At 40.6% G+C, this 26,835-nt stretch overlaps 1 protein-coding gene across 8 annotated transcripts in view; it reads left to right on the forward strand.

Moving 5' to 3' along the window:
• Positions 1 to 26,835, forward strand: part of CSNK1G1 (casein kinase 1 gamma 1) — a 103,386-nt gene that overhangs the window by 42,046 nt on the left and 34,505 nt on the right. For 5 of the 8 annotated variants that reach the window (XR_006794960.3, XM_045899882.3, XM_045899887.3 and 2 more), the window contains exons 4-9: positions 14,432 to 14,583; positions 16,390 to 16,624; positions 21,582 to 21,667; positions 23,876 to 23,960; positions 24,216 to 24,364; positions 24,999 to 25,106. Coding sequence is in view for 7 of the 8 variants with exons in the window: in XM_045899882.3 (XP_045755838.1) it covers positions 14,432 to 14,583; positions 16,390 to 16,624; positions 21,582 to 21,667; positions 23,876 to 23,960; positions 24,216 to 24,364; positions 24,999 to 25,106 (815 nt within the window). In the remaining variant the exon portion in view is untranslated. Of the gene's footprint in view, positions 1 to 14,431; positions 14,584 to 16,389; positions 16,625 to 21,581; positions 21,668 to 23,875; positions 23,961 to 24,215; positions 24,365 to 24,998; positions 25,127 to 26,835 lie in introns of all 8 variants that reach the window. The other 3 variants (XM_045899883.3, XM_045899888.3, XM_064570318.1) reach the window with 2 other exon arrangements.

Here is a 26,835-nt window from a genome sequence, read left to right on the forward strand (position 1 = left end):
GAAAATTGTGATTAGTTGCAGAAAACTGGTATAGTGCTTATATGGGTAAAGGTTGGGGAAAAGTCAATCACCAAAGCCTGTCAGTGGGAGCTTGCTTATAAAATGACCCAGAACCTGAAGTTTCTGATGCCATTTTCTCCTTTCATTCTAGTTCATACTTTATGTGTCTGGCTTTATTCACACCTCTCTAACTATGTACCTGCATGTTTCTCTTCCTTCGGTGTCCTCATGGCCATTCTTCAGTCACTGAGAATGATTTATTGATTGCCCATAGAGAATGCTTTTTTAAGGAGGGCAAAGGCAGGAGAAGTTTCAGTCCAAACCAAGGGCTAGAGTAAACTCAGTGACCATCATAAGACTGACCACAGCCCTCAGACCCTCTCCGCTCCTCAGTTTGTCAAGGTTAATCATTAAGAAGGAAGATAACATTTTGCAGCATCCTCAAAGCTGTGGAGTACTATGGAATCAAAGAGATGAGTCCCTGAAGTGAATTATTCCTTCGAGTTATGAGAAGGTGGAAGCATTATCTACTGTTTTGTGTTAAAACTGAATAAATTACTTTCCAGTGTTTGTCAGTGTCATTGGTGAGAGAGAATATTTTAAGTTTGAATAACAGACCACATAAAGATAGGTAAGTCCTTGCACCTCCTTTCAAAATAGTAATCCAATTGCTAATTAAGCCCTTTAGTATTTGTAGAATAATACTTATAATAAGCATGCTTAAGACAAAAGCCATCAAAAAACCCCAATTTTTAACATTTGTGACCAATTATATTGTCATCTTCTTTGAACAACTCGTAATCAAGTAATTTATATTCCTCCCACTTAAAAGAAGAATTTGTCAGCTCTGTACACCTCTATACTCTTGTGCTTTCAACAGTCTGACATAATTTTAATATTCCCCTACTTTTTCCTCTTTTTTTTTTTTTTAAGATTTATTTATTTATTTCAGGGAGACAGAGCGGGAGGAGGGGGCTGGGGGGGAGGAAGGGGCAGAGGGAGTCCCAAGCAGACTCCACACTGACTGCAGAGTCGGAGATGGGGCTTGATCCCATACCCCAAGATCACAACCCCAGCCGAAACCAAGAGTCAGATACCCAACCAACTGCCCCACCCAGGCGCCCCACATTTTCTTCTTTCTTTATACTTCATACTGCTTTAATTCATCTTTCCTTACCAGCCTGTAGTGGTCTTGTGCTAGTAATTACTTTAGTCATAATGCAAGGAGATAAAAGCTGAGCATGAGCTGTGTCCATAACACTATGCTGAGTAATTGAGGACCACAGGGTTATGAATCACATGGTCTCTGCCCTTCAGGAGACTAAAGGAAAATAAAATTTAATGTTTACTGAGCTCCCGGTATGTACATTAGAGGTATGGTGCTACTCTCAAGGAGCTCACTAATGTATGTGAATAACTATAATGCAAACAAAAACAGTGGAATGTTAGTTTTTTTAAAGGTACATATAAAATAATAGGGAAATTCTGAAGAGAGAAATGGTTACTAATTATGGGAGACAAGGAAGCCTTCATAGAGAAGGGGGTAGGTAGGGGCTGAACTTTCAAAAAAAAAGAGGTATGATTTACTTGGACGTGTTCAAATAGAAGAGTAAGGAAAGCCTTCCAAGTGCAAAATAAGCTAAGGCCCAGAGGCAGCTCTGTGTCTGTTCATGCATTTATTAAAGAGGTATTCATTGAGCAAGTACTGTTTGAAGTTAAGCCCTGGGGATACAGTGGTGAACAAGAGTAGGCACTGCCCTTAACTATTTCCTAAAAGGGAGACAACCCAATGAGCAGAAACAGCAGTTCTGAAGAGTTGAGAGGAAGGAACGAATTGTGGGTTGGAGAAGTGGAGAAGGCTCCTTGGCCAGAGTCATGCAGATTTCTGAGTATAGAACCTCTTTTCTGCACCATTTCTGTACATAAGCCAGCCTCATTTATATCTTTTAAAACTCCTTACAGGGGCGCCTGGGTGGCTTAGTCGTTGAGCGTCTGCCTTCGGCTCGGGTCGTGATCCTGGGGTCCTGGGATCGAGCCCTGCGTCAGCCTCCCTGCTCAGTGGGAAGCCTGCTTCTCCCTCTCCCACTCCCCCTGCTTGTGTTCCCTCTCTCGCTGTGTCTCTCTCTGTCAAATAAGTAAAATCTTTTTAAAAAATAAAGAAAAATAAAACTCCTTACAGAGCTGAGCCACTAGCCATATATGCCTATGGAGCATCTGTATTAGCTCCTATAACTAATCTGAATATGTTGGAAGTATAAAATACACACTGAATTTCAAAGCTTTCGTCCTCCTCCCCCTCCCAAAGGATGTAAAATATCTTAGTAATTTTTAAATTGCTTATGTGTTGAAGTGTTGATATTTTATATAGGAATTAAATAAAATATATTATTAAACTTAATTCCACCTATTTCCTTTAATTTTAAAATATGGCTTCTAGAAAATTTAAAGTTAAATTTATGGTTCTCATTCATGTCTCGCATTTCATTTCTGTTCGTGCTGCTATACCGCAATGGTGTGTTCCTAGTATATACTTAAAAACTTCCTGTGAAACTATTATTAAAAATATACTAAGGCAATATGGGTATATAGCACTCAGATAAAATCCTTATTTTCCCTCTTCTTTATTCCTATGATCTTTTTTTAATGTTTTTTTTTTAAGATTTTATTTATTTGAGAGAGAGAAGGTGAGAGAAAGCACAAGAGGGGGGAGGGTCAGAGGGAGAAGCAGACTCCCCACTGAGTGGGGAGCCTGAAACAGGACTGGTTCTTGGGACTCGGGGATCATGACCTGAGCCGAAGGGAGACGCTTAACTGACTGAGCCACCCAGGTGCCCATTTATTTATTTGTTTATTTAGATTTTTATTCCTATGTGATCTTTTTATTTACTCTGATATCTGTCCCTTCTCAACTTTATTAATGACCTCTGCCATAATTTTTAGAGACATTTGTTAAACCAACTGGTGGTTCAGAATTAAAAGAAACTCCAGGAGAGAGCAAAATAGTCTAGTTTTCCTAATTTCAGAGAGCTTTGGCCTCTGTGCTTTTAGCTACCTATATGCTTGTTGCTCCCTCAGCCTGCAGGATTCATTCTCTCCACTCCAGCCTGATCAGCTCTTAACCATTCTTCAAGACCTGGCGTGTGACCCCGGCTCTGTGAAGCCTTTCCCATCCCCTTCTTCAGTGTTCCCATAGCACTCTGTTCTCACTCGTGATGTCTGATGAATGGACAGACTGACCACCAGACTCTTTGAACTTAATTGAATTTGAAGCTGGAAGCAGGAATATTGTAGCACTTATTCCTCAGATTTGCTGAAAGTCAGTAAGATAAGTGACTTTGCTTTGCTTCCTTGCAAGTCTACATGCCTCCTCAGTGACCAGAATTATAAGGCCATCTTGAATGTTCCATCAGGACACATCTGTTCTGATTGGAGAGGTATGTGGGTGAAGGCTCAAATGAGAAAAGAAGGGCAGGCTGTGGCATCTGTTCCATAGCCTGGTTGTCCTGTGGCAAACCACTTAACCTCTGCGCTTCTGTTCAGAAAATGAGGGTAACACTTGGTCCTTTACTCTCCCAGGGCTATTTTGATGCTTAAGAAAGGGTGTTACAATGTTAACAGAGTTCAGTAATAGGGGGCACTCTGCTTCTGTGCTGTGATTAGACTGTGTGCCTCAGTGGGTTTTGTTTTATTTTTTTAATCAGAACTTCTGGGAACAATTTGTTAAATGGGCCCAAAGTTAATGAAAACAAATGCTTATCTGCTTTTTATACTTTCTGTGTTATTCTAAGCATTTGCCAAGTTGCCTTCTGAATTCCTAAATGATGTGTTTAATTTATTAATAGGCTTCATTTGAAGATTGACTCCTTGGTACTTGTATTAGGAAAATACCACTTTTGCACTCTTGATGTAATCTTACTTGTGCTTTCATAAGGGAAATATTACTCTTTATTTTTTATTTATTTTTTTTATTTTTTTTTATTTTTTTAAAGATTTTATTTATTTATTTGAGACAGAGAGAATGAGAGAGAGAGAGCATGAGATGGGGGAGGGTCAGAGGGAGAAGCAGACTCCCTGCTCAGCAGGGAGCCCGATGTGGGACTCGATCCCGGGACTCCAGGATCATGACCTGAGCCGAAGGCAGTCGCTTAACCAACTGAGCCACCCAGGCGCCCAATATTACTCTTTATTACTTGAGTTCATAATGTATCAACATCATCAGTATCTTGTGATTGTCCATTAGATTCATATACAGGCCATGTTTTACTGAATCTTTACAAGATCAGTTAATCTCCTATCAAGGCAATGTGTCCCAGTAGAACTTAATGCCACTCTAGATGTCAGTGAACTTAGAGCACGGATGGGTACATGCGATATAGTGAGAGAGCCTGAGACTTGGAGGCAGAAGTTGGGGGTTTAGGTCTTGGCTGTACCACTCATTATATGACCCGAGCAAGTCACTTCAGATCAATTACCTTACCTATAAAATGAGAATAGTAATACCTATATGTACTTGTTAGGATTAAGTGGGAGAACCTATATAAAAACACTTCATAAACTGTAAATCAGTTAGGGCCAATAGACTTTTATAATAGAGGTATGCTTTAAGGGAAATTTTCTAATGGTAGCATTGAACAAATAATGGGATAAGAAAGAGTCTCCTGACTTTGAAATATCAACGGTTACTTGGATAAAAAACTAGAGATGCCTTCAGACACACTGGCTAAGTATAAGAGAAAAGCTGGAGCTTTGGGAATAATAGATCAAGGCAGGTTCTGAGAGCAGTTTTAAATACTCCATGGGCCGGGTGCTTGGGTGGCTCAGCCAGTTAAGCATCTGCCTTCGGCTCAGGTCATGATCCCAGGGTCCTGGGAATGAGCTCCACGTCGGGCTCCCTGCTCAGCGGGGAGTCTGCTCCCTCTTCGCTTCCCCCTGCTCGTGATCTCTCTCTCTCTCACTCTCCCTCTCTCTCTCTCAAATAAATAAATAAAATCTTTAAAAAAAAAAAATACTGGGCGCCTGGGTGGCTCAGTTGGTTAAGCAACTGCCTTCAGCTCAGGTCATGATCCTGGAGTCCTGGGATCGAGTCCCGCATCGGGCTTCCTGCTCAGCAGGGAGTCTGCTTCTCCCTCTGACCCTCCTCCCTCTCCTGCTGTCTGTCTCTCATTCCCTCTCTCAAATAAATAAATAAAATCTTTAAAAAAAAAAAATACTCCATGGGCCTAGATACTTAAGTAATACCACTTGTATTTAAAGCAGGCCTAAGACTAGAGATACACAGGGGACCCACGAGGATTTAGACTTCTTGGCAATTTGGCAACATATAGTGAAACGTTAAATACGAATGCCTCTTGACTCAGCATTTTCTCTTAAAGGCATTTGCCCTCAAGATACATTTGCATTCATGCCCAAAAATGTAGGCACAAGGACTTTTGCCGTATTACATGCATATTTGTCTAGACTCTTTCATTTTCAGATGATAAAGTTCTAGCTCACTTGGGGAGTGGGGGTGGCAAGGAGAGGGGAAGAATTTCTTGGCTCACAGAACTGGTAAATCCAGGGTGCCTGGGTGGCTCAGTTGTTAAGCGTCTGCCTTCGGCTCAGGTCATGATCCCAGGGTCCTGGGATCGAGGCCCACATCGGGCTCCCTGCTCCGCGGGAAGCCTGCTTCTCCCTCTCCCATTCCCTCTGCTTGTGTTCCTGCTCTCGCTATCTCTCTCTCTGTCAAATAAATAAACAAAATCTTTAAAAAAAAAAAGAACTGGTAAGTCCAGCAATATTCTCACCTCAGGCAGGCCAGATCCAGGATCAACACTGTCCTTGATCCTCAGGTTATGTGACATATTTGTCTGTCTCTGTTTCTCTCAGCTCTGCTTTCTATTGTGTTTCATTCTCAGGTAGGTAGTCTACCTATTTTCATGTGGTAGTCTCTGGAAGCTCCAGGCTACGCTCCTTCCAGTTTAGCAATGGGGTTGGGGGTGGGGTGGGGAGGAATTGTTCCTCCTCCTCTGTAGTTCCACAAAAGTCCTAGAGTTGACTCTCATGGTACAGACATGAGTCAAGCACCCATCCATGACCCAGTTCCCCAGGGCAGGGGTATAGAATACTCTGATTTACCTGGCTTGAGTCATATCCTTGGGGTGGCAGTGGGAAATGAGTTGACCCCACTTTAACCACATGTATCAAGGAAATGGTGCTTCCCCACTGGAAGAGTCAAGTGTTGTTATCAGAGGAAGGAAGAAAAGGATGCAGGCTAGGCAAAAACAGTATCTGTTCACTATATCTGTTTCTAACAACAGATAATATAGATACAACCTAAATGCCCATCAGTACTAAGAAGAACTTAAATATGATACATCATACAGTGGGATACTATGTATCTGTTAAAATGAATGAGATCTGTCCATGAGATGACAAGAAAAAATGTCTTCTATATAATATTAAATTAAAAATGAAATTGCAGGAAAGTAGGGGCGCCTAAGTGGCTCAGTTGTTAAGCGTCTGCCTTTGGCTCAGGTCATGATCCCAGGGTCCTGGGATCGAGCCCCGCATCGGGCTCTCTGCTCAACGGGAAGCCTGCTTCTCCCTCTCCCACTCTCCCTGCTTGTGTTCCTGCTCTCTCTCTCTCTGTCAAATAAATAAATAAATAAAATCTTAAAAAAATAAAATTGCAGGAAAGTATTCTTAATTATGTGAATGTGTCTAATCTGTTATGGACGTGAATACTTTTTCTTCATATGTTTCTGTACTGCTTTTGGTTTGCTGTTATATTTGATTGTTTGAATGAATATATATCACTTTTATAACTTAAAAAGTAATGCTCCAAGTGGCCCCTATTCTGGACCAGGGACTGGAATTGACAAAGCTCTAGAACTATAGAGAGACGGATATATGATAGGAAAGCTGAAAGGATGGTATTCATGGATCTGATATAAAAATAATGGGAACCCAGGGAATGGATAGGACAGATTAAGCTGCTTGTATAATACGGCAGGGAATTTATATCCTAGAAGAGTGACAGAGAATTGCTAGAAAAAGTAAATGTTAACCAAAAAGTCATGTGGTTTGGAAGAGGTAGGATAGGGAGTATAGAAAATAACTTTGGCAGCTACATGAATCTGGAGAGCAGTGAATCTGGAGTAGAGAGATCTGGTTGTGTTACTTGGGCACTCTGTTACCTAGGACAGGTCACACAACATCTCTCAGGGTCTCCGTCTCATGTGTAAAGTAGAATTTATTAGTATTTTCCTGTTTTCTTCACAAGATAACTGTGAGGTTCAAGTGAAATGGAAAAGGGTACTTATGTAAAGAAAAGACCATGTAATTCCAAGTTAGCCTGGACCAAAGTAAAGAACTTGTCTATAAATGAATGGAGGGGGAGGGTGCCTGGGTGGCTCAGTCATTAAATGTCTGCCTTCAGCTCAGGTCATGATCCCAGGGTTCTGGGATTGAGCCCCACATCGGGCTCCCTGCTCCGTGGGAAGTCTGCTTCTCCCTCTCCCACTCCCTCTGCTTGTGTTCCGTCTCTTGCTGTGTCTCTCTCTGTCAAATAAATAAATAAAATCTTAAAAAAAAAAAAAGAATGGAGGGGGAGAAGAAAGGGGTAGGCAGATGTCATCAGACTGCCTTTGCACAGTAGACGTCTCAGATGACTCATTTTGTTGGTCATTTAATTTCTTTGGATGGGCAGGTGCTTTTTTGAGAGAGGGGAAGGCATGGAAAATTGTTTATGTGTAGCTTTTGGTACTTTATGAATAGTTCTACATAGTTCACCCACATGTGGGAACAGCAAGGTAAAATGCAGATACCATGGTGCAGCCATCTTGGGAAGAATATACATAAAAGAGAGCCATTGTAGAAATACTACAACTCTGAATTACTTGGAATCTTCACAGTGGTGGCTTGCTCAAAAAAGCATTTTTTAAAAAATATCATTGCTATGAAAAACAAAAACTACTCAGGAGTATCAAATCTGTTAGCATGTCCTGCACATTTAAAATCTGATGAAGTTGTTTTGCTCTGTATATGTGCATTTTAGCATTTTGAGGTAGGTATTGTGCATTCCAAACAGAAAACTCAAGTGGCATTTCATTGAATTGTTTTTATTTATTAGTATTTATCCTGCCCTTATCTACCATATGCTTGGGCCAGGCACTTACATACAAACATAATTAACACATAGTAGTCACTGCATTCAGACAGTCTTTGGTTAGTAGGGAGGACAGACACATGGACAAAAAGTATAAGGGGAGTGGGGCAGGATTGTCTAGAAGGAGTTCACTGTTTTTTGAGTGACCTTATTTATTTCTTCCATTCGTTTTAAGTGCTTGCTAGAACTTTGTTGACTTTGTAGTTATTATTGCTCAGGTGTGTGTTAAGAAGAATTGGATATCTCTTTTTAGCTTTTGAAACTCAAAAGATACTCTGCATCTATAACTTAATCATAGGAACTGTGAATGCAATACTCAAGAAAGTGGAAATTTTTCAGAGACTGGGTTTTATCCCATAAGTTTTTACCAGTTCTGAACTGAGTTAGTCTTTTTGTTTTTAAGATTTTATTTATTTATTTGGCAGAAAGATAGAAAGAGAGCACAAGTAGGCAGAGTGGCAGGCAGTGGGAGAGGGAGAAGCAGGCTTCCCGCTGAGCAGGGAGCCCAACCCAGGGCTCCATCCCAGGGCTCTGGGATCATGACCCGAGCTGAAGGCATCGGCTTAACTGACTAAGCCACCCAGGCGCCCCAGAGTTAGTGTTTTTGGAAAGACAAAAGATCCCCCATCCCCACCCAACCCCAATACACAACACATTTTTAAATGATTTTTATCTTAGATGCTATCTATTACAGAAGAAATCTGTTCTCCTACCTTAGGCTTTCTTTCCTGGCTCCTTTGGATAAATAAGACTGAACGTGCTTTGAGGCTCAAGGCCTTGGTAATTGTGTGTGTGTGTAATAGAGAAACTGTAAAAGCTCAATTTTTGTGGCTCAGAAATGTGAGATTATTCGTCTTCTCTTGCCTTTCCTCACTTTCTCTTCCCCCACCATACAGGTTTGAGCTCATGTTAGCAGCATATGTCTAGCAATATTCAAATTCCCAAGTGGCTTGTGAACAAGACGATTATAAAACATCTTTCATTACAAGACAGAGTAATCCTGATTCCTTAATTCTGTGTCTAGCTGTTTTGGTGTTTTTGTTGTTGTTGTTTTTTAAAGCCAGCATTTTGAGTAGTTTCATGTGTGAACTGGTTCATCCTGTGAAGAGGCATTTTTCAGAGTCAGAGAAATGAGAAAAGGGAAACACATGTGTTGTTTCATATCTTTGTGATGTGTTTTTATAGAGTTATTTTCTGAATTTTAAAGGCTATACTTTTATTTTCCCCCTTGTTTTTATGGGATATAATCCTATTTATTTCCCTGTTCTTTCTGCTTTCTTGTTAGATGGACTTGTTTAATATTACCGTTAATCCTGATGGTAATTTCCCATGTAAACAGTAATTCCCTGATCTCTCACAAACACTAAAGAACATTCAGTAGTTGTGCTAGAAGGCACTACCATGGGACAGTTAAGTTTTGGAGAAAAACTGTCCTATTTTCCGTAAAAATAAAAAAATCAAACTGTATAAACAAAACAAAAGAAGGGAATTGCCAAGGTCATTATGTCCTTAAAGGTTTTCTCTGGCCCTGACTTTAGATACATTCATCAGCAACATATACTTATTTTTTATGGAAATATTAATATATGCATTATTTTTACATCCAGATATTAATGTAGGTATGGGACTTATTTGACCTTGCTTCACAGCTAGGTAAGTTAGTTTTTCAAAAAGAATGAAAGGCTAATTATTAGGCAATAATGTGATCAAATTGCCAAAAGCTTCGAGGTGGTTCTATTTCAGTTCTCAGCCTGATGTGCTTTTAAAAATATCTCTACTTAGAGTAGTTACTGTTCATAATGCTTTATGGAATCTTTTTAGCTAACAGCTTGGATGATAAAGAAGCCATTATCCTTGATTTGGTGTGTTTAACCCAAGTTAAATTTATGACAGACTGAAAATTAGCTGTTGTGTGGTACACCTCACTTCCTGTTCTGTGCAACTTGATATGTGTGTGAGCCACATGTCCAGCAGGATTTGTAAGAATATGTTATTGATTGGTGGGAAAACTATTTCAAAGTACCCTGCAAAAATCTACAAGATAACATGTGCAGGGTACATATAACCTTGCAGTTTTGGTTTATAAGAGATTTAACCTTTGGCTAAACAGCATATGATGAAATCTACTAGAAATTTTTCAGGAGAGGAAAATTCAGGATTTACTTCTTTAATTTCCGGGCTTTTATGCAGTTGACCAGTTTAGGAGGAAGATCTTATTAGTGCTTTATTTCCAGAGCAGATGAGAGATTATGAAACTACGTTAGTTTCTGAAATACCATGGATCAAAGAAATCAGTGTGTATCTGCCTTGCCTACCTCTCCCACTTCATTCCCATTACCTCATACTGACTTCTAGGAAGTACCTCGTTTACCACATGTATAGCTTGTATTGCATTTAAGGCTCTGACCTCATCCCCCATCTTATTAAATGATTTCACAGCATAATGTTGATTGATTAAAAATTTCTTAAGCAGTGAATTCAAGATAGCTCTCCAGGAGAAGAGTGAAATAGAATATACAGGATTTCTCATTTAAATGCAGCCCAGGATAAGTCATTACTGTGTGCTAATCTCTGACCAAAGAGATAGACTTTCTTAGTGGGCTTCTATCTATGTCTTTCACCACCAGCATTGGCCACTTTATGGGCAGTCATGTGAAAAACTAGGCACAGAATGGAACTTGGCGTGGGTATCTTTCTGTACAGATGGTTCTAATACATTATGGCTACATCTCCCAAAGATACTTTTATATTTGGCACATTTTCTGTAATACCTAAGAAACTAAACAGACAAGTCTTTTATGTTTTATTTTTAAAGATTTTATTTATTTATTTCTTTATTTGACACAGCGCATGTGAGCACAAGCAGGGGGAGGGGCAGAGGGTGAGGGAGAAGCAGATTCCCTGTTGAGCAGGGAGCCTGATGTGGGACCGGAGCCGAAAGCAGACGCTTAACCAACTGAGCCACCCAGGCATCCCTGGAGATGTTTCTAATAGACACATTTCCGGTTGACTACCACTACCAGCTTACATTCTAATTTGACCCACACCTATTCTGTATAACATGGAGGCATGCATCATTCACATGGGTTCTATGGCTTTACAAAGAGGAACCTAGAAGGTAATCCTAGCTATTGTTAGAATTTTGGTTTTAAAAGGAAACCAGTCTAAACGTTTCCCTCCTCTTTATATTACCGTTAATCCTGATGGTAATTTCCCATGTAAACAGTAATTCCCTGATCTCTCACAAACACTAAAGAACATTCAGTAGTTGTGCTAGAAGGCACTACCATGGGACAGTTAAGTTTTGGAGAAAAACTGTCCTATTTTCCGTAAAAATAAAAAAATCAAACTGTATAAACATGGATGAAAAAGCAGAGAGACATGAAGGAATTTTCAGGGTTAGTAGCAGAATCAAATACTAGATCAAAGACTGGCTTGAGCCCTTCCTACAGTAGCATCTTGGACCTAGTCCATCTTTGAGAAAAGCTTCAAGCTACTCAGTAATCTGGAAGTTGCCTTGGGCATGAAGCCTGCTTGTGAGTCCTCAGGATATTTAATACAAGGAGCAGTAATGCAGCCAGCAGGAACACCTCACATCTTTGAAGGTACAAAGGTGGAGTTATGAGTGATAAAACTCGTACGTAGAAATTAACAGACATCATTCAGAATGCTTTTGTGACTTCTTTGTAAACATGGAAATATCTGACAAGAGATGCCTAGATTTGCTAGTAAAGATGGTCAAGAACAAGATGATTATTTGTCTCATTTAAACTGATCCTTAAGTATCAGCAGCAAGTCTAGGAAATTATGTCAGTATTATATTTCTAAGCAGGCCTGACTTTTAGCTTGTACTTCAGAAGGAGGATATTGTGCCCAGATTTGCAATTTAACCAACTAAAAGAATAATATGTTTATTAATTAGGGTAAGATTTGGCTATGAAAAAAGGTCCAAATAACAGTTAAGTCAAGGTAGAGATTGATTTTTCTTTTGGATTAAAAAGTCCAGAGGGAAGGGAAGTCCAACGTTGGTTACTTCACAGCCATCAGGGACTCAGGTTTTCTTCTTTTTTGTTCCATTCATTCTTGGCACTGATATCCTCAAGTTGTCTAGTGGTACTAGATGGCTTCTGGAGCTTGAGCCATTGTCAGACGGGGGCCTACTTCCAACTTGAGTCAGCTCCCATGAAACAGCTTTTCTAGAACCACCTCATCTAGCAATTTCTGCTTCTGTCTGACTGGTCATTCCTGTTATCCAGAGAGGCTGTAAAGTTAGAACTGGGCAGATTGCTAATCACAGTAATTAGAAGTTTTGTTATTAAGTAAGAAGGAGAGAATGGACACTGGGCAGGCAACTAACAGATCTGCCACAAGCTGTTTTGAAGAATATAATATTTATATTAGGAAAATAAAATTTTAGTGACATTGAAAACTATTATATAGGATATAAATTTGAAAAATCCCCAAACTACCATCTACCATATGTCTGATTAATAAAAGCAATGATTCTCTACAGTGGTGTTCTGCTTTGGATTTTTCAGCAGGACTTATTGGGAACAGCTGTTAGGTTTTGTGTATTTTAAATAAACTGAAAAATGAGTTCAGAACAACAGGGGAAAAAAAGGCACTTCAAATTAAATCTTGTTCCCCTTTAGAGACAGGGAGAATCAAACAGCTACAAGGACAGTTGAGTGGATATTAATGGAGCTGGCAGGAGCAGAGTATACTACATTCAATGATACGAGCTAGGGATGAACATATCAAAACACTCAAGTTGCTTCGTACCTAGATGGAACAAGAGAGACTGCGGCAGCGCATGGAAGAGGCATGAAATACATGTCATAACAATGAAGCACCCCAACTCCAGATAGACAAGATTTATCCTGGGGACGAAGATGGGCATACTGGGCTAGAGGTTTAAGTAGTAGATACTGTCTAAGTCCTTTTGGGCTGCTGTAACAAAATACCACAGACTGGGTGGCTTATGAAGTCAGAAATGTCTTTCTCACAGTTCCAGAGACTGGAAGTCCAAGATCAGGGTGCCGTCATGGTCAGGTTCTGGCAGAGACCCTCTTCTGACTTTTTGCTGTGTCCTCGCACAGTGGAAGGGGCTAGGGAGCACTCTAGGGTCTTTTTTTTATAAGGGCATTGATCTTAGTCACGAGGGTTCTGCCCTCATGATCTAATCACTTCCCAAAGGCCTCACCTCTTAAAACCGTCACATTGGGCATTAGGTTTTCAACATATGAATTTGAGGATTGGGGGTTGAGGAGACATAAGCATTCAGATTATAGCAGAGAGAATTACCTCTGCTTGTATCCTGCCTGTACATATAAAGAGAACGGGGAGAGGGAGAGAATTTTGTCGTCTAAAAAACTTGTAGGCAGAAGCAACTGCAGACCATGGTATATATAAATGTGTAAGATGGAAGTGCTTCTGCTCTATGAGACCAGATTTTTAACACGTAGTCTTGTTTGTATCCACTGTTCACATGGTGCCATTTAACACTTATTTACTGAATGCCTCATATTTACAATACACTTTAAAGAGGAAATTCATTCACAAGTTGCCACTTAGGTGAGAAAGTCTAAATTTTGGCATCTTAGAGCTATGAATTTCAAATCTGGGGAAAGCCCAGCTTTTTTTTTTTTTTTTTTTTTCCTTTTTTCTTTTTCCTTTGAGAATTACAGTAACTGAACCCTGTGTGTTGACTTTGCCCCAGTGATAGAAAACAGGACAGTACAGAGACTCCCTGTGAGGAGAGCGTCAGGCTGCACCCTCTGTGACCTCAACCCTTCAGTCCGAGTTCTCCTTGGGGCAACAGCTGCAAACAGCCCATGTGGCGTTGGCAGTAAGCATAGGGAGCGCAGATGAAACCGGCTAATGCACCAGGGCCAGGTGGGCTGGCTTTGAGTGCAGTGAGCTGTCTTTTGAACCTTTTATGACAGTGCACTTTCGGGCCTCCTTGGGGGAGAATAGTTTATGCTCTGATCCAGTAATGGATCAGGGACCATTCTCTGTCTTATGCAGCAGTGGAAATACCTTTGTCTCTCTGGTATAAAATAGCTGCTTATTTGAGGCCATTGTACAGTGGCTTGCCTTTCCTGCCCATTATTAGTTCCCTTTGAAGCTGCTGTGCTCAGTTTAGGTTCTCCAGAGGGACTATGAAAGAAAATGGAAATCTCACAAATTGTGCTTTCTGTGTATCTACTCAGTGCTGATGGAGCTATCTCATGTTTTGGGTTTTGTGTCCCCCACTCTGTACCCTTTTCTCCCCTCTGCTTGCAGGTGAAGGTCTTCCACAGGTGTATTACTTTGGACCATGTGGGAAATACAATGCCATGGTGCTGGAGCTCCTTGGCCCTAGCTTGGAGGATTTGTTTGACCTCTGTGACCGAACTTTTACTTTGAAGACGGTGTTAATGATAGCCATCCAGTTGGTAAGTTGGCATTGCTATTCTGCAGAAAGATAGGTGGGTCCCCCAGCTACATCCTTGTGACCCTTTTAGTGCTTTCCCAGCTGTAGTGACACCTAGTGAATGCACACTCAGAGGCTTGATGGCATTCTAGGAAGCAGGCCGGGCAAAAAGGGTTAACCTAGAGAAGTCACACTGCATCTTCTGTTTGCTCTATTTTAAGAATTTGCACCTTGGAGCAACACCCTGCCCTTAACTGAAGTAGAAGCATATAATTTAGATTGAGGAGAAAGAGGATGATTAGGTGAAATTGCACAAATGCAAGTAATTTCCTTGATGTTTTATTTATAGGTTTTAAACACATGGCTTTAAGGTTCTGTCCTCTCCCCTCACCCTTGCATCCAAGAAAGGATTGGTGATGTAACCCACTGCCCTAACAATCAGATTCCAAAGTTTTGTGACCAAGAACCTGCCTTACTTCTCTGGCCTCCACTTCTCACAGAGACTGGCAGAGCTGAAGGGATAGCTCTCTCAACTCCAACCAAATTATAAACCAGTGCCAGTTCAAAAGCAGTTAAGGCAGTGCCTTTGAGGAGTTTGTCAACCCCTCAGAGGAAGGATGCAAATGCATCTTTATTGGTCTGAAATGGTAATCGTCTCACCCACTTTACAGTAAAAGCTTGGAAATGTTAAAAAAAATTGACCTTGAGGGGCGCCTAGGTGGCTCAGTCATTAAGCATCTGCCTTTGACTCGGGTCATGATCCCAGAGTCCTGGGATCAAGCGCCGCATCGGGCTCCCTGCTCGGCAGGAAGCCTGGTTCTCCCTCTCCCACTCCCCCTGCTTGTGTTCCTGCTGTTGCTGTCTCTGTCAAATAAATATATAAAATCTTTAAAAAGATTTTGACTTTTGAGTCCAAAATTGACCTTGACTTTTGAATCCAAAATTCAAATGCCTGAGCTTCCCTTTCTATGCTAAGTAGAAACATAGATGGAAATAAAACTTAATGAAATTTGAAATAATTTTTTAAAGATTTATTTATTTTAGAGAAAGAGATCGAGTGTGCATGCACATTGGGGGGGGTGGCAGAGGGAGAGAAAATCCTCAAGCAGACTCCCTGCTGAGCGCAGAGCTCAACATGGGGCTCGATCCCAGGACCCTGAGATCATGACCCGAGTGGAAATCAAGAGTTGGCTGCTTAATCAGCTGAACCACCCAGGTGCCCCTCAAGTAATCTTAGGATGATTACTTTGGGCTATATTTACTTTCACATAAAAACTGCACTTCTCTCTCTGTTGCTAGTTAGCTCTGTGAAATCAGTCCAGTACTAACTTCTCTGGATCTCACTTCCCATAGTTTTGCAACAGAAGGAACTAGGTTGGGGAGTCCTGTTGGACTGAGGATAGGAAGGTGTGGGCAGGAGGTGAATGTGGCAGTGGCACTTGTCTTCAGAGGCCACAGACCTATTGTGATAATCCTGGCTGGGGATCTTCTTGCCTCTCAAATGTGTGCTTTCTGAAGTAGCCTAAAAACACCTAATTCTAGTCATCATTTATAAATTGTAACATTATGAGGTAAAACTCTATATGACCATTTTAGCTGAACGGTGCTGTCCCACTTTCATTTATCTTGATATTTGTTATGTATATATTTGTATCAGAGTATATTTTCTGGTTTATAAGAGTGAAGTGACTGGATGGTAAAGAAGAAATGAGTTTTATTTTCATTTCAGTAGTTAAAACCTTGGACTGATAAAACAAAATGTTTTGATGTTTTTTTCCCCCAATAAACTTCTTTAGAATATTTTCATTGATGTTTTTTTCTCTTTTAGCTTTCTCGAATGGAATATGTGCACTCAAAAAATCTCATTTACCGAGATGTGAAGCCAGAGAACTTCCTGATTGGCAGACAAGGCAATAAGAAAGAGCATGTTATACACATTATAGACTTTGGACTGGCCAAGGAATACATTGACCCTGAAACCAAAAAACACATACCTTATAGGGAGCACAAAAGTTTAACTGGAACTGCAAGATATATGTCTATCAACACACATCTTGGCAAAGGTGTGTTTATTTTCTGCTCCATGAAAGGGGCGGGTCTTTAACTTTTTATTCCAATAATACTTTTGTCCCCATTGTGCATTACAACTTGTGATTCTTATTGCTTCACAAGGCAAGTGATTTTTATACTTGAAAAACTAAGGTGCTAAGTTACTTTCCTAAGTATCCTGTTGACAACTTAAACATTTTTAATTCTTTATACTGTTTCCAGATGCTTAGTTTCTCAGCAGTGTGGGCACTTGAATTTTTGTATTAAGATGATAGCATTTTAGTAAGTCTAATGATGAATTTGGTGTTTACGTAGGAATGACTCCTTATATGATGGTCCTGAAAGGACATCATGCTGGTTGGTATCTGTATTGGGGAAGGGTGTGTTGCTGAAACATGGACTTGGCTTCTGTTCACTGTGCATAATTCCATGAATAATGCTTTGAGGAAGAGCCTATGTCTTTTCTTACTCAATGAAAATAGATGAGTCTTGCATTTTATTTAGGATAGACAATTTGCACAAATATTACTAAAAGCTCTAATCAAGGCAGAAGACCTTACTTGTAAGAGGAACTAATCCAGGGGAGAATATTTAAAGAGAAGCCTAAGGAACAGTGGGAAAGCCAAATAGATAAGGCCCTGGGCCCCTCACTAGCTTCTCCAGAAAAGCTTCCCTTTTTATCTATTTTATATATTGGGCTTCCATGGAAGATTCTGTTTGAAGAAAAGGTTTCAAAGTGATTGAAAAAAATGTTTGAATGGGACGCCTGGGTGGCTCAGTCGGTTGAGCGTCTGCCTTCGGCTCAGGTCATGATCCCAGGGTCCTGGGATCGAGTCCCGCATCGGGCTCCCTGCTCCGTGGGGAGCCTGCTTCTCCCTCTGCCTCTGTCTCTCTCTCTTTGTCTCTCATGAATAAATAAAAAAATCTTAAAAAAAAAAAAAAAGTTTGAAAATCACCACTCCTGAGAGTAGACATGTAAACAGAATATTACCAGGTTCCATACTCCTAGACATAGTTAATTATAGTGGGTATTTAAATATTAATGAATTTTTGTACATTAATGTACATTAATAAGTGTTTTAAAGACTAAATGGCTACAAAGTTGCTTGTTGAGTAAACTGCATAGGTATTCAGATGAGGATTCTAGTGTTAGTGAGGAGTAAAAATCAGATTACAAAGTGATACAACTTGATTTGAAATCATGAATGCTGTCAAGATTTTTTTAGTAACCATATGGAAATTCTCACTTAACTAAATGTAATATTTTAAGATTAGACCAGAAGGTCATCTGCCACTTATTATCTGTGTCATTTTGGAGAAGTTACCTAATCTTCCTGAAACTTATCTGTAAAATGAGAGTAATATTTCACAAGGATGTGTTTGTGGGTTGAATGAGTAATATGTAACATAGGTCTCTTGCATAGTGTTCAGTATTCCCTCTTCCTTCCTTTTCACTAAGAGACAGACTGTGTCGTAAATAGTAAAGTCATCATTGTTTGGTTTTTGTTTGTTTTAAAGATTTTATTTATTTATTTGAGAGAGAGAGCACAAGAGGGGGGAGTGGGAGAGGGAGAAGCAGACTCCCTGCCGAGCAGGGAGCCCGATGTGGGACTCGATCCCGGGACTCCAGGATCATGACCTGAGCCCAAGGTAGTCGCTTAACCAACTGAGCCACCCAGGCACCCCCTGATTGTTTGGTTTAACTGACAGACTCTAGAAGTTGTTCTAATGCCTGCTTCCTAGACACAGCAATTTGTGTTCTGATTTTATTATTCTTGTCAGGAAAGGCAAGAAGAGACAAGGGATAGGTGTCTGTGTTATGTTTGTATAAGGTACAAGGTAATGGTTAAGAAGAAGGGATGCAAATCCCGCTCCTGCACTTAAAGATATGTGATTTGGGTCCAGTAACCTTCCCTCGGCCTCAGTTATTTCATCTATGAAATGGATATGATAATAGTGCCTTATACTGTAGGATTCTGAGAGATAAAGTATATAAAGCGTTTATCATAGTGCCTCATGGTAGCAAAGACTCTAAATGGTAGTTATTTATTTGACAAAGTATGTTTTAAGCATGTATGGTCATCAGACTGGGTTCTTTCATCTCTTGGTGTAGCCATTCCTGCTGGAACTTTGTGTTTGTCTCCAAATGTGAATTTCCTGAGTTCCAGAGTTTTCCAGGTCACACTGAACCTGTCCACGTATTTTGTCCTCTCCATATTACAGAGAATACATATAGATGGTTGTCACATGCGCTTTAAACTCTGGTCAGGGTCTCAAAGCAGAGAGGTTTCCATAGGAACTCAAATCATACTGGTTTTTAAATGTGTAGCATTCTATATGTTGTAATGAAGAAAAAGAGAAGGGTATCTTCAAATGACTTGGAGAGCATTGTCTATTTTGTGAGGGAGAACAAGGGAAGAAGCCTCCTAAACCTGACATTACCACATCAGATTAGCCACCTTCCCACTGATTAAGGTAGCCCATTTTGATTTTGTATTCTTTAATGGTTGAAGTTAGGGTGAGAACAGTGGGTCACCTAGTCACTTTCCTCCAGCAAAATAAATTTGACCTAGAATCAGTGATGTGACACATGTAAAACCAAGCATCCTTCTGAATGATTGAGAGCAGGCCTTAATGGTGTGGAAGAATTCTGTGTTCTGCTGGCCCCGCTCATATTAAAACCTTTCTTCTTTGAAAAGGAGAATATCCTTCATGAAAAAACATGAGGGCCTGTGGAAACGCTGAATTCAATGAATGTGGAGTTTTCAAAGAAGTATGGAAATAAAGCATGACTCTGGTTTTCACTTTTTTTTTTTTGGAAAGGCTTAAATTATCACAGATTAATTATTAATGGCTCAAATTAATGACTTTGGAATTTTAGAACTGGAAAATGACTTTTCAGATTATCTAAATCAACCACTTTATTTTCAGATGAGGGGACTCCATGCAGCCCAAAATAGGTGACTTGGTCATGCTTGATTTCACATGGATCAAATTAATGTAAAGAATGGGCCAGGAGCTAGATAACCGGACTCAGGAGCCGTTGTTCTTCCTATTATTCCATATTCCACAGCTATTTTTCATGGTGCTCAGTATTTGGAAAACCACTTTATTAGTTATTCCAGTGGTTTACATGTGTTTTCTGTTTGTTTTGATTAAAAAAAAAAACTTTTATAATGGGCTTTGCTGTGGAGAGGAAGTTGGGCTTTTTTCTGAAGTTCTGATCAATATTGAAAATGTGGAGAGTTTCGCCCTCTAGTGCTCAACTGACAAAAGTGCAACCATTTGTCCAGTGAATTTTTATTACCAAAGGGCCTCTCGTTAGAGGAAGCGGATATAAAAATGGAAAGGCAATGAGTAGGTGTGATACAGTGTGAGAAACTGCAGGGTGTGGTTCCTCTATCTGCCCTGCTTTGTGGGAGGCCTCAACTCACCCTGCTTGTACTTTCTTTTTTATTGTGTGTCTTTAGGTTCTGTTACATCTAATGACTTTTTGTTTTCAATTACATATAAAATTTGTTGTAAACCCCAGGCAGGCGTGTAGACAAAAGCTTCTGTTGGTCTTGCTGTTTTATTTCATTCTTTTAAAGATTGAGTGCATCCACTCAATTTTATGTTATTTATCTCTCTTGTCAGGGTGCCTCCCTTTCCCATTAGCGACCACCTTGCCAAAAACCGCAATTTAGAAAGTTGCCTTTTCTTTCCTCATCTGCCCTGTAGAGTTGTATTCACTTTTTTTCATGCACATTTCCCATAATTGGAGGCAGCCCTTAAACATGTTGTACTTTTATATTTTGAGCTGAGTAGCTTTCCCTGCCTCCCTGCCTTTTAGATTTTCCTTTCTGCACAAAGAAAGCATGATTGAGTTTAGAGTAGCCCCTTAGTCTTGTCTCTCTAATTTCTCTTGATAAAGCCCTAAACTTGATTCTGAGAAATAAACACATAAGATGTCTGAGATGAGCCATAATTGGCAAATAAGGAATAGAGGCATGTACCACTTCTATTCAGTCTGACAACCCAAGAATACATAAGGATGTTTTCTGAGATGAAATGACAGTTTTTTGTTAAGTATTCTTTGTTTCTTTACCATCTTAGTCTTTCCAATTAAAAGGAAAGAAAAACCTAGCAATTTTTTTTACACGATAAGCTCCCAGAATGCGGGGGTCCTGTTTTATGTGCCCCATAAAGGGCACCTTAAATAATACATTTAAAATTTTTTTAAAGGTGGCTATGGAACATGGAACAAATGGATTGTTAATTTTTTTTTAAATGCCTTTTTTTTTTAAAGATTTTATTTATTTATTTGAGAGAGAGAGAATGAGAGACAGAGAGCATGAGAGGAAGGAGGGTCAGAGGGAGAAGCAGACTCCCTGCCGAGCAGGGAGCCCGATGCGGGACTCGATCCCGGGACCCCAGGATCATGACCTGAGCCGAAGGCAGTTGCCTAACCAACTGAGCCACCCAGGCGCCCCTGGATTGTTAATTTTTATGATGAATTAAAAGCACTCGACATGTATGCTAGGCATTCTGCAGCTTGTGTCTTTGCAAGCCTAGCCAGAATGGACTATTTAAAAGTTTCAGCTGCTTAACCTGCTTCTCACTTTCCGTGATGGTCACCCAAAGGGTAACTGTAGCCCATATACCGGAAATAACATTTCGTTTAAGTTATCTTACTTTCGGGAAGGTGACAACAATGACTGAGGGGTGGTTACTCACCATTTAGTGATTTGGATTTGGTTTTAGTTTAGGATTTGCTCTTTTCCCTTGCTATTTACTTGCCAGTGACAGCAAAGAAAGTACACAATGTTTTTTGGTTTTGATCTAAAATACTATCCCTGGTTTAGATATACAAAGAATGAGTAAGCAGAGCCTTTCCAGAGACAGAAGCGTTTCTGAAGGGATTACTTGGTTTTGAACCCCTTTCTGCTTTAATAACTGCAAACATAATGTGTGATCTGTCTTCCCTTTTAGAGCAAAGCCGACGGGATGATTTGGAAGCCCTAGGCCATATGTTCATGTATTTCCTTCGAGGCAGCCTACCCTGGCAAGGACTCAAGGTATCCTTGAAAGTGCTTGGTGGAGGGCTTTGTTTCAATACTCAGTTGTTAATGGAGGGGTTGCTGACTCCATGTCTGTAAGAAGATGTGCTGGCGACAAGATGAGAAGCAGGGACTGGCTACATCAGTCTATATTGTAAATGCTCCCCTGGGCTTTGGGAGCTCTGTTTTGCCTACATTTGTCTTCTTCCCCTTCTGAATCCTTCATCCTTGTTTTGGGGTTTTCCATAATCTCTTCCCTTGTTCCCTCCCAGCCTTGGCAGTGCTGCTTTTCTCTGTGTCACTTTCCTCCTCCACTACCATTATGTAGCAGGAAGAGTGTTCCCAGCGTGCTGGGGAATTTCTGGAACAAATTGATGACAGCAGCTGCTACACATTTTACCAGCAAGGCCAGCAGGGCTGGGTGTGCCCCTGAGGAGAACTGGAAAATATTTGTTCTTCCTCTATAGGCTAAGGACCCACCTGAACTAAAACAAAAATCCAGGTTTAATGTTACTATTCACGTGTTTTATTCAATAAATGCCTTTGCAGATGATAGCCGTTCCTTATGAAGCATGTAGTTTAAATAGCCTTCCTTAGGTAGGTATCGGTATAGTGCATTTGTGTTCAAGGTAACTATTGATAATAATTATAACCATTGTAATTACTTCGTGTCTTTGGCTGGTTGGAGTAGGAAATGGTGAATTTCTAACACATGTTAAGTCCCATTAGATAGTTAAATGTGAGACATATTTTTGAGTTTTAATTTATTTCAACATGTTAGTATAGAAAGAAACTTAATCAGTAGCTTTGGGTACTTCTGTGCCCCCAAACCCCTTCCCACCCTCCCTCCAGAAGGACAGAAGGATTCATTTGCTACGCTTTCTAGGCTGTTGTCCTGAAAAGTAAAGCTTCTGCCCCTTCCCTTTGGGAAGATTTTATTTCTTTGCCCTTAAATTCCTCTCCTAGGGGCGCCTGGGTGGCTCAGTTGGTTAAGCGACTGCCTTCGGCTCAGGTCATGATCCTGGAGTCCCGGGATCGAGTCCCGCATCGGGCTCCCTGCTCGGCAGGGAGTCTGCTTCTCCCTCTGACCCTCCCCCCTCTCATGCTCTCTCTCTCTCATTCTCTCTGTCTCAAATAAATAAATAAAATCTTCAAAAAAAAAAAAAATTCCTTTCCTAACACCTCCTAGTCTTCTTCTAGTCATATATATCTTCTCACTGGTATTGGTAGCTGTCAGATAGAGTTTCACATTCTGTTTGCTCATCACATAGCCAAGCAGTGCATTTGTGTATTATTGTTTGAAACTTTCTCACGGTCCACGAATCATTTTAGTGGCAGTCGTAGATCTAAAATTTCTCCAACTTACTTTATTTATTTATTTATTTTTAAAGATTTTATTTATTTATTTGACAGAGAGAGACACAGCGAGAGAGGGAACACAAGCAGAGGGAGTGGGAGAGGGAGAAGCAGGCTTCCCGCCGAGCAGGGAGCCCGATGTGGGACTTGATCCCAGGACCCTGGGACCATGACCTGAGCCGAAGGCAGATGCTTAACAACTGAGCCACCCAGGCGCCCTCCAACTTACTTTAGAACACTGTTGCTTAAAGCTGGGTGCAGCAGGGTAGGGAGAGCCTCATGAGAATCCCTTGAGACCAAGTTGTTGGTCCAAGTTCTGGGAGCCTTCTGTCTGACATACAACAGACCTGTCTGTTATCCATGCCTCTATCATAGATAACACTTTTCTCTCTGGAAGCACATTGTGGAAAGGCATTTTTTCCTACTACTTGTTCTCTTTTCTATTCAGCTTCACAGTAAATATTCTGTGGAGCCGTCTATCTGCCCCCACTTGGATTAGCAGTATTTTTTATCTTATCCTAGAACCAATCTGAATCACTTTTGAACACCCATGGCCATGGGAGATTACTAAACTTCTGCAATTTTGAAAGTACTGCTATATGGTATTTTTACTTTCTTCTCCTAGCCACTCGTCTCATTACATTTGATGGTGTTTATCTGAGACTACTAAATATACTTACAAGGAAAGCCTTCCAGAACAGAGCAGATGTTAAATACATCATCTCTACTACATATCTTATTTATTAGAAAGAAGACTGAGCCTAGCAAAACCTGCCAGTTTGAGTGAAACAACCCATCGCCTCCCCAAATATATTGGACTGCCCTTACTTGGCACCTCTTTCCAAATAACTTTCTCTCTCTACTCTACAGGCTGATACATTAAAAGAGAGATATCAAAAAATTGGTGACACCAAAAGGAATACTCCCATTGAAGCTCTCTGTGAAAACTTTCCAGGTAGGATGCTAAAAGAACAATCCACTCAGTGTGACTGAAGCTTTGAAGTAGGTGGCGACCATGACTTGGTATCTCTAGATAAGGGTGCTCTCCATAAAATTCACGTTTCCTTTTATTGTCATTTAGACCAAGACAGGTTTTATCACTTTCATTTGGGTCATAAAGAAAACACCAGATATTCGTGGCTTGGCCCAGAGCTTCTCACCATGGGAAGCATTCAGCTCATGAGCATGGCCTTTCACCTCTTTTCTACAGAAGAGATGGCAACCTACCTGCGATATGTCAGGCGATTAGACTTCTTTGAAAAACCTGACTATGAGTATTTACGGACCCTCTTCACAGACCTCTTTGAAAGGAAAGGCTACACCTTTGACTACGCCTACGATTGGGTCGGGAGGCCTATTGTAAGTATCCTGTTTTACCTCCTCACCTCAGACCAGCGCTACCTCACTACTTGACTTGCCAGATTTTCTGCTTAAGTCTGTGGGAAAAACATTCCTTTGACTGTAGACTTTATATTTGCCAACCTTTCCAGGGTGATGCCATAGGTAGCAATAACTAGAGTTGGGAAATAAGAGCAACTCCTTTATATGTTTTTAAGATTATGGCCCATATGTCTTAAGATACCAGAACTTAAGCCAGTTCTTAAGAAGAACTTTCATTTGAATGATCCAGAAGCTGGTGCTACATAAGCTGTGAAGGTACTTGACTTCTAGAGGAGTGGAATCCAGAACCTTAGGAAACTCTTGAATTGGCTCTCCTGGCCAGGGGTCCACAGGGCCTGAGAGCATGCTAACACATCACTGTAGGATGTTTTTCTTATTTTCCATGGTAAGCTACTTTCCAATGAGCTATTGAGGATGAGGCAGCCTCCCTTCTGCAGATAAACAAACTGAGAATACAAGAAGACTAGAAACTGCCCTTGGTGGCTGAAAATAATAATCAATACTGTTTTATTAGAATTAGAATGATGCTCTCCTTTGTGGAGGCATTAAGTTGGACACGTTTTCCATTTGACCTTTTGTTCTATCTTTCCAGCCTACTCCAGTAGGGTCAGTTCACGTAGATTCTGGTGCATCTGCAATTACTCGAGAAAGCCACACACACAGGGACCGGCCATCACAACAGCAGCCTCTGCGAAATCAGGTACGTGCTGGGCCTTCCTTGTTGCAGACATTCTCCCTCTTTGTGGCTAATACTAAAACCGAAGTTCTTCAGTGTCCCTGCTTCAGTGTGTATACTGAAATTAAAGACAAAGGACTTGCCATTTCTCAGTGGTGTGTTGTGGCATTCCAGCATTCCTCGGGGCTATGGAATGGTGCTGAGATGTGGCCCGGCGATTTATATGAAGTATTCAGTCTAGAGAATTTGGGCTTTGTCCAAGTCTGCTGAAAGGGGAGTCTGCCACAGGCCTGAAAGACCTTCTGAACTTACAGGATGAACCCATTTTGGGTCTCATCTGCAGTCCAGTCTGGTGCTCTTGCCAGTGCTGAGGGGTTTTTTGCTGATTAAGAAGAGCGGGTAATTTGGACTTCCCAGCTGACCTAGGCAAAAACTGGCACCTCTCTTCCCGCTCTGCCCTGGTCCCCAGGTTAATTCTAGAGCTGGCCAAGATCTGAGATGGACCTATAGTGAAGACTTAGCTTTGCTCTAGGCCACACCAGAGAAGGCCATGCCATCCGTCCTTCAGTGTTCATAGTTTGAGAAACTAGTGGTCTGTATGAGAGGCTCCTCTCAGCCTAAAGGCAGAAGAGGCAAACACACAAAAATCAGCAAATTTGACAACATTTAAAGGAAGGGGTCACTGATTGGGAAGTAAATATGATGACTTTCATCTTTATATCATATACAGTTGACCTTGAACAACACAGGTTTGAACTGTGTGGGTCTACTTATATGTGGATTTTTTTCATTAAATATAGTGTAAATGTATTTTCTCTTACGATTTTCCTAGTAACATTTTCTTTTCTCTAGCTTTATTGTAAGTACAGTATATAGTACATATACAAAATACATGTTTATCGACTGTTTATGTTATTGGTGAGGCTTCTGGTCAACAGTAGGCTATCAGTAGTTAAGTTATGTGGGGAGTCCAAAGTTATATGGGGATTTTCAACTTCACGGTGGCCAATGCTCCTAACCCCAATGTTGTTCAAGGGTCAGCTGTACATTGCTAAGAGAAAACTTGAGGACCCCACTAGATCAATAAGCAAAGGATATTAAACAGATACGTACACACACATACACACAATCCCCTTATCACTTATCAAATTAGCTTGTTCTCCTCACCCCTGACCTCACTATTTAATATTCACAGATATTTTCGGGAGCCTGGGTGGCTCAGTTAGTTAAGCGACTGCCTTCAGCTCGGGTCATGATCCTGGAGTCCCTGGATCGAGTCCCGCATCGGGCTCCCTGCTCGGCAGGGAGTCTGCTTCTCCCTCTGACCCTCCCCCCCTCATGTGCTCTCTCTCTCTCATTCTCTCTCTCAAATAAATAAATAAATAAATAAATAAACACAGATATTTTCATAATAAAATGCAAAAACACTTATCTCAGATGTACATATGAAACCATATAGGTGAAAAATAGCATATGGAAGTACATACACATATATGTACAGTGAAGTACACATAGAAATAATGGATAGACTCACCATAAGTACATGCTCTTAGCAAAATATCTGGCTTGGTAAGAAAAAAATGTATAAAGGGAGGAAATCTATGTATTAGTAGCTAAAAGACAGAGTAGATAGGCAAAAAGATGGGGTTTAGCAAATTGTGTACACTAATTGGGTCCATAGTTATATGCTTTTATCAAAGTAGTTGGCTGAGAATTATAATTTGACTGACTTCTGATTTGATAACAGAATATC

The sequence above is a fragment of the Mirounga angustirostris genome, unplaced genomic scaffold, assembly GCF_029215605.1.
Source record: "Mirounga angustirostris isolate CCGP_5_RB_7025 unplaced genomic scaffold, mMirAng1.0.hap1 SCAF_9, whole genome shotgun sequence".
Taxonomy (NCBI): Eukaryota; Metazoa; Chordata; class Mammalia; order Carnivora; family Phocidae; genus Mirounga; species Mirounga angustirostris.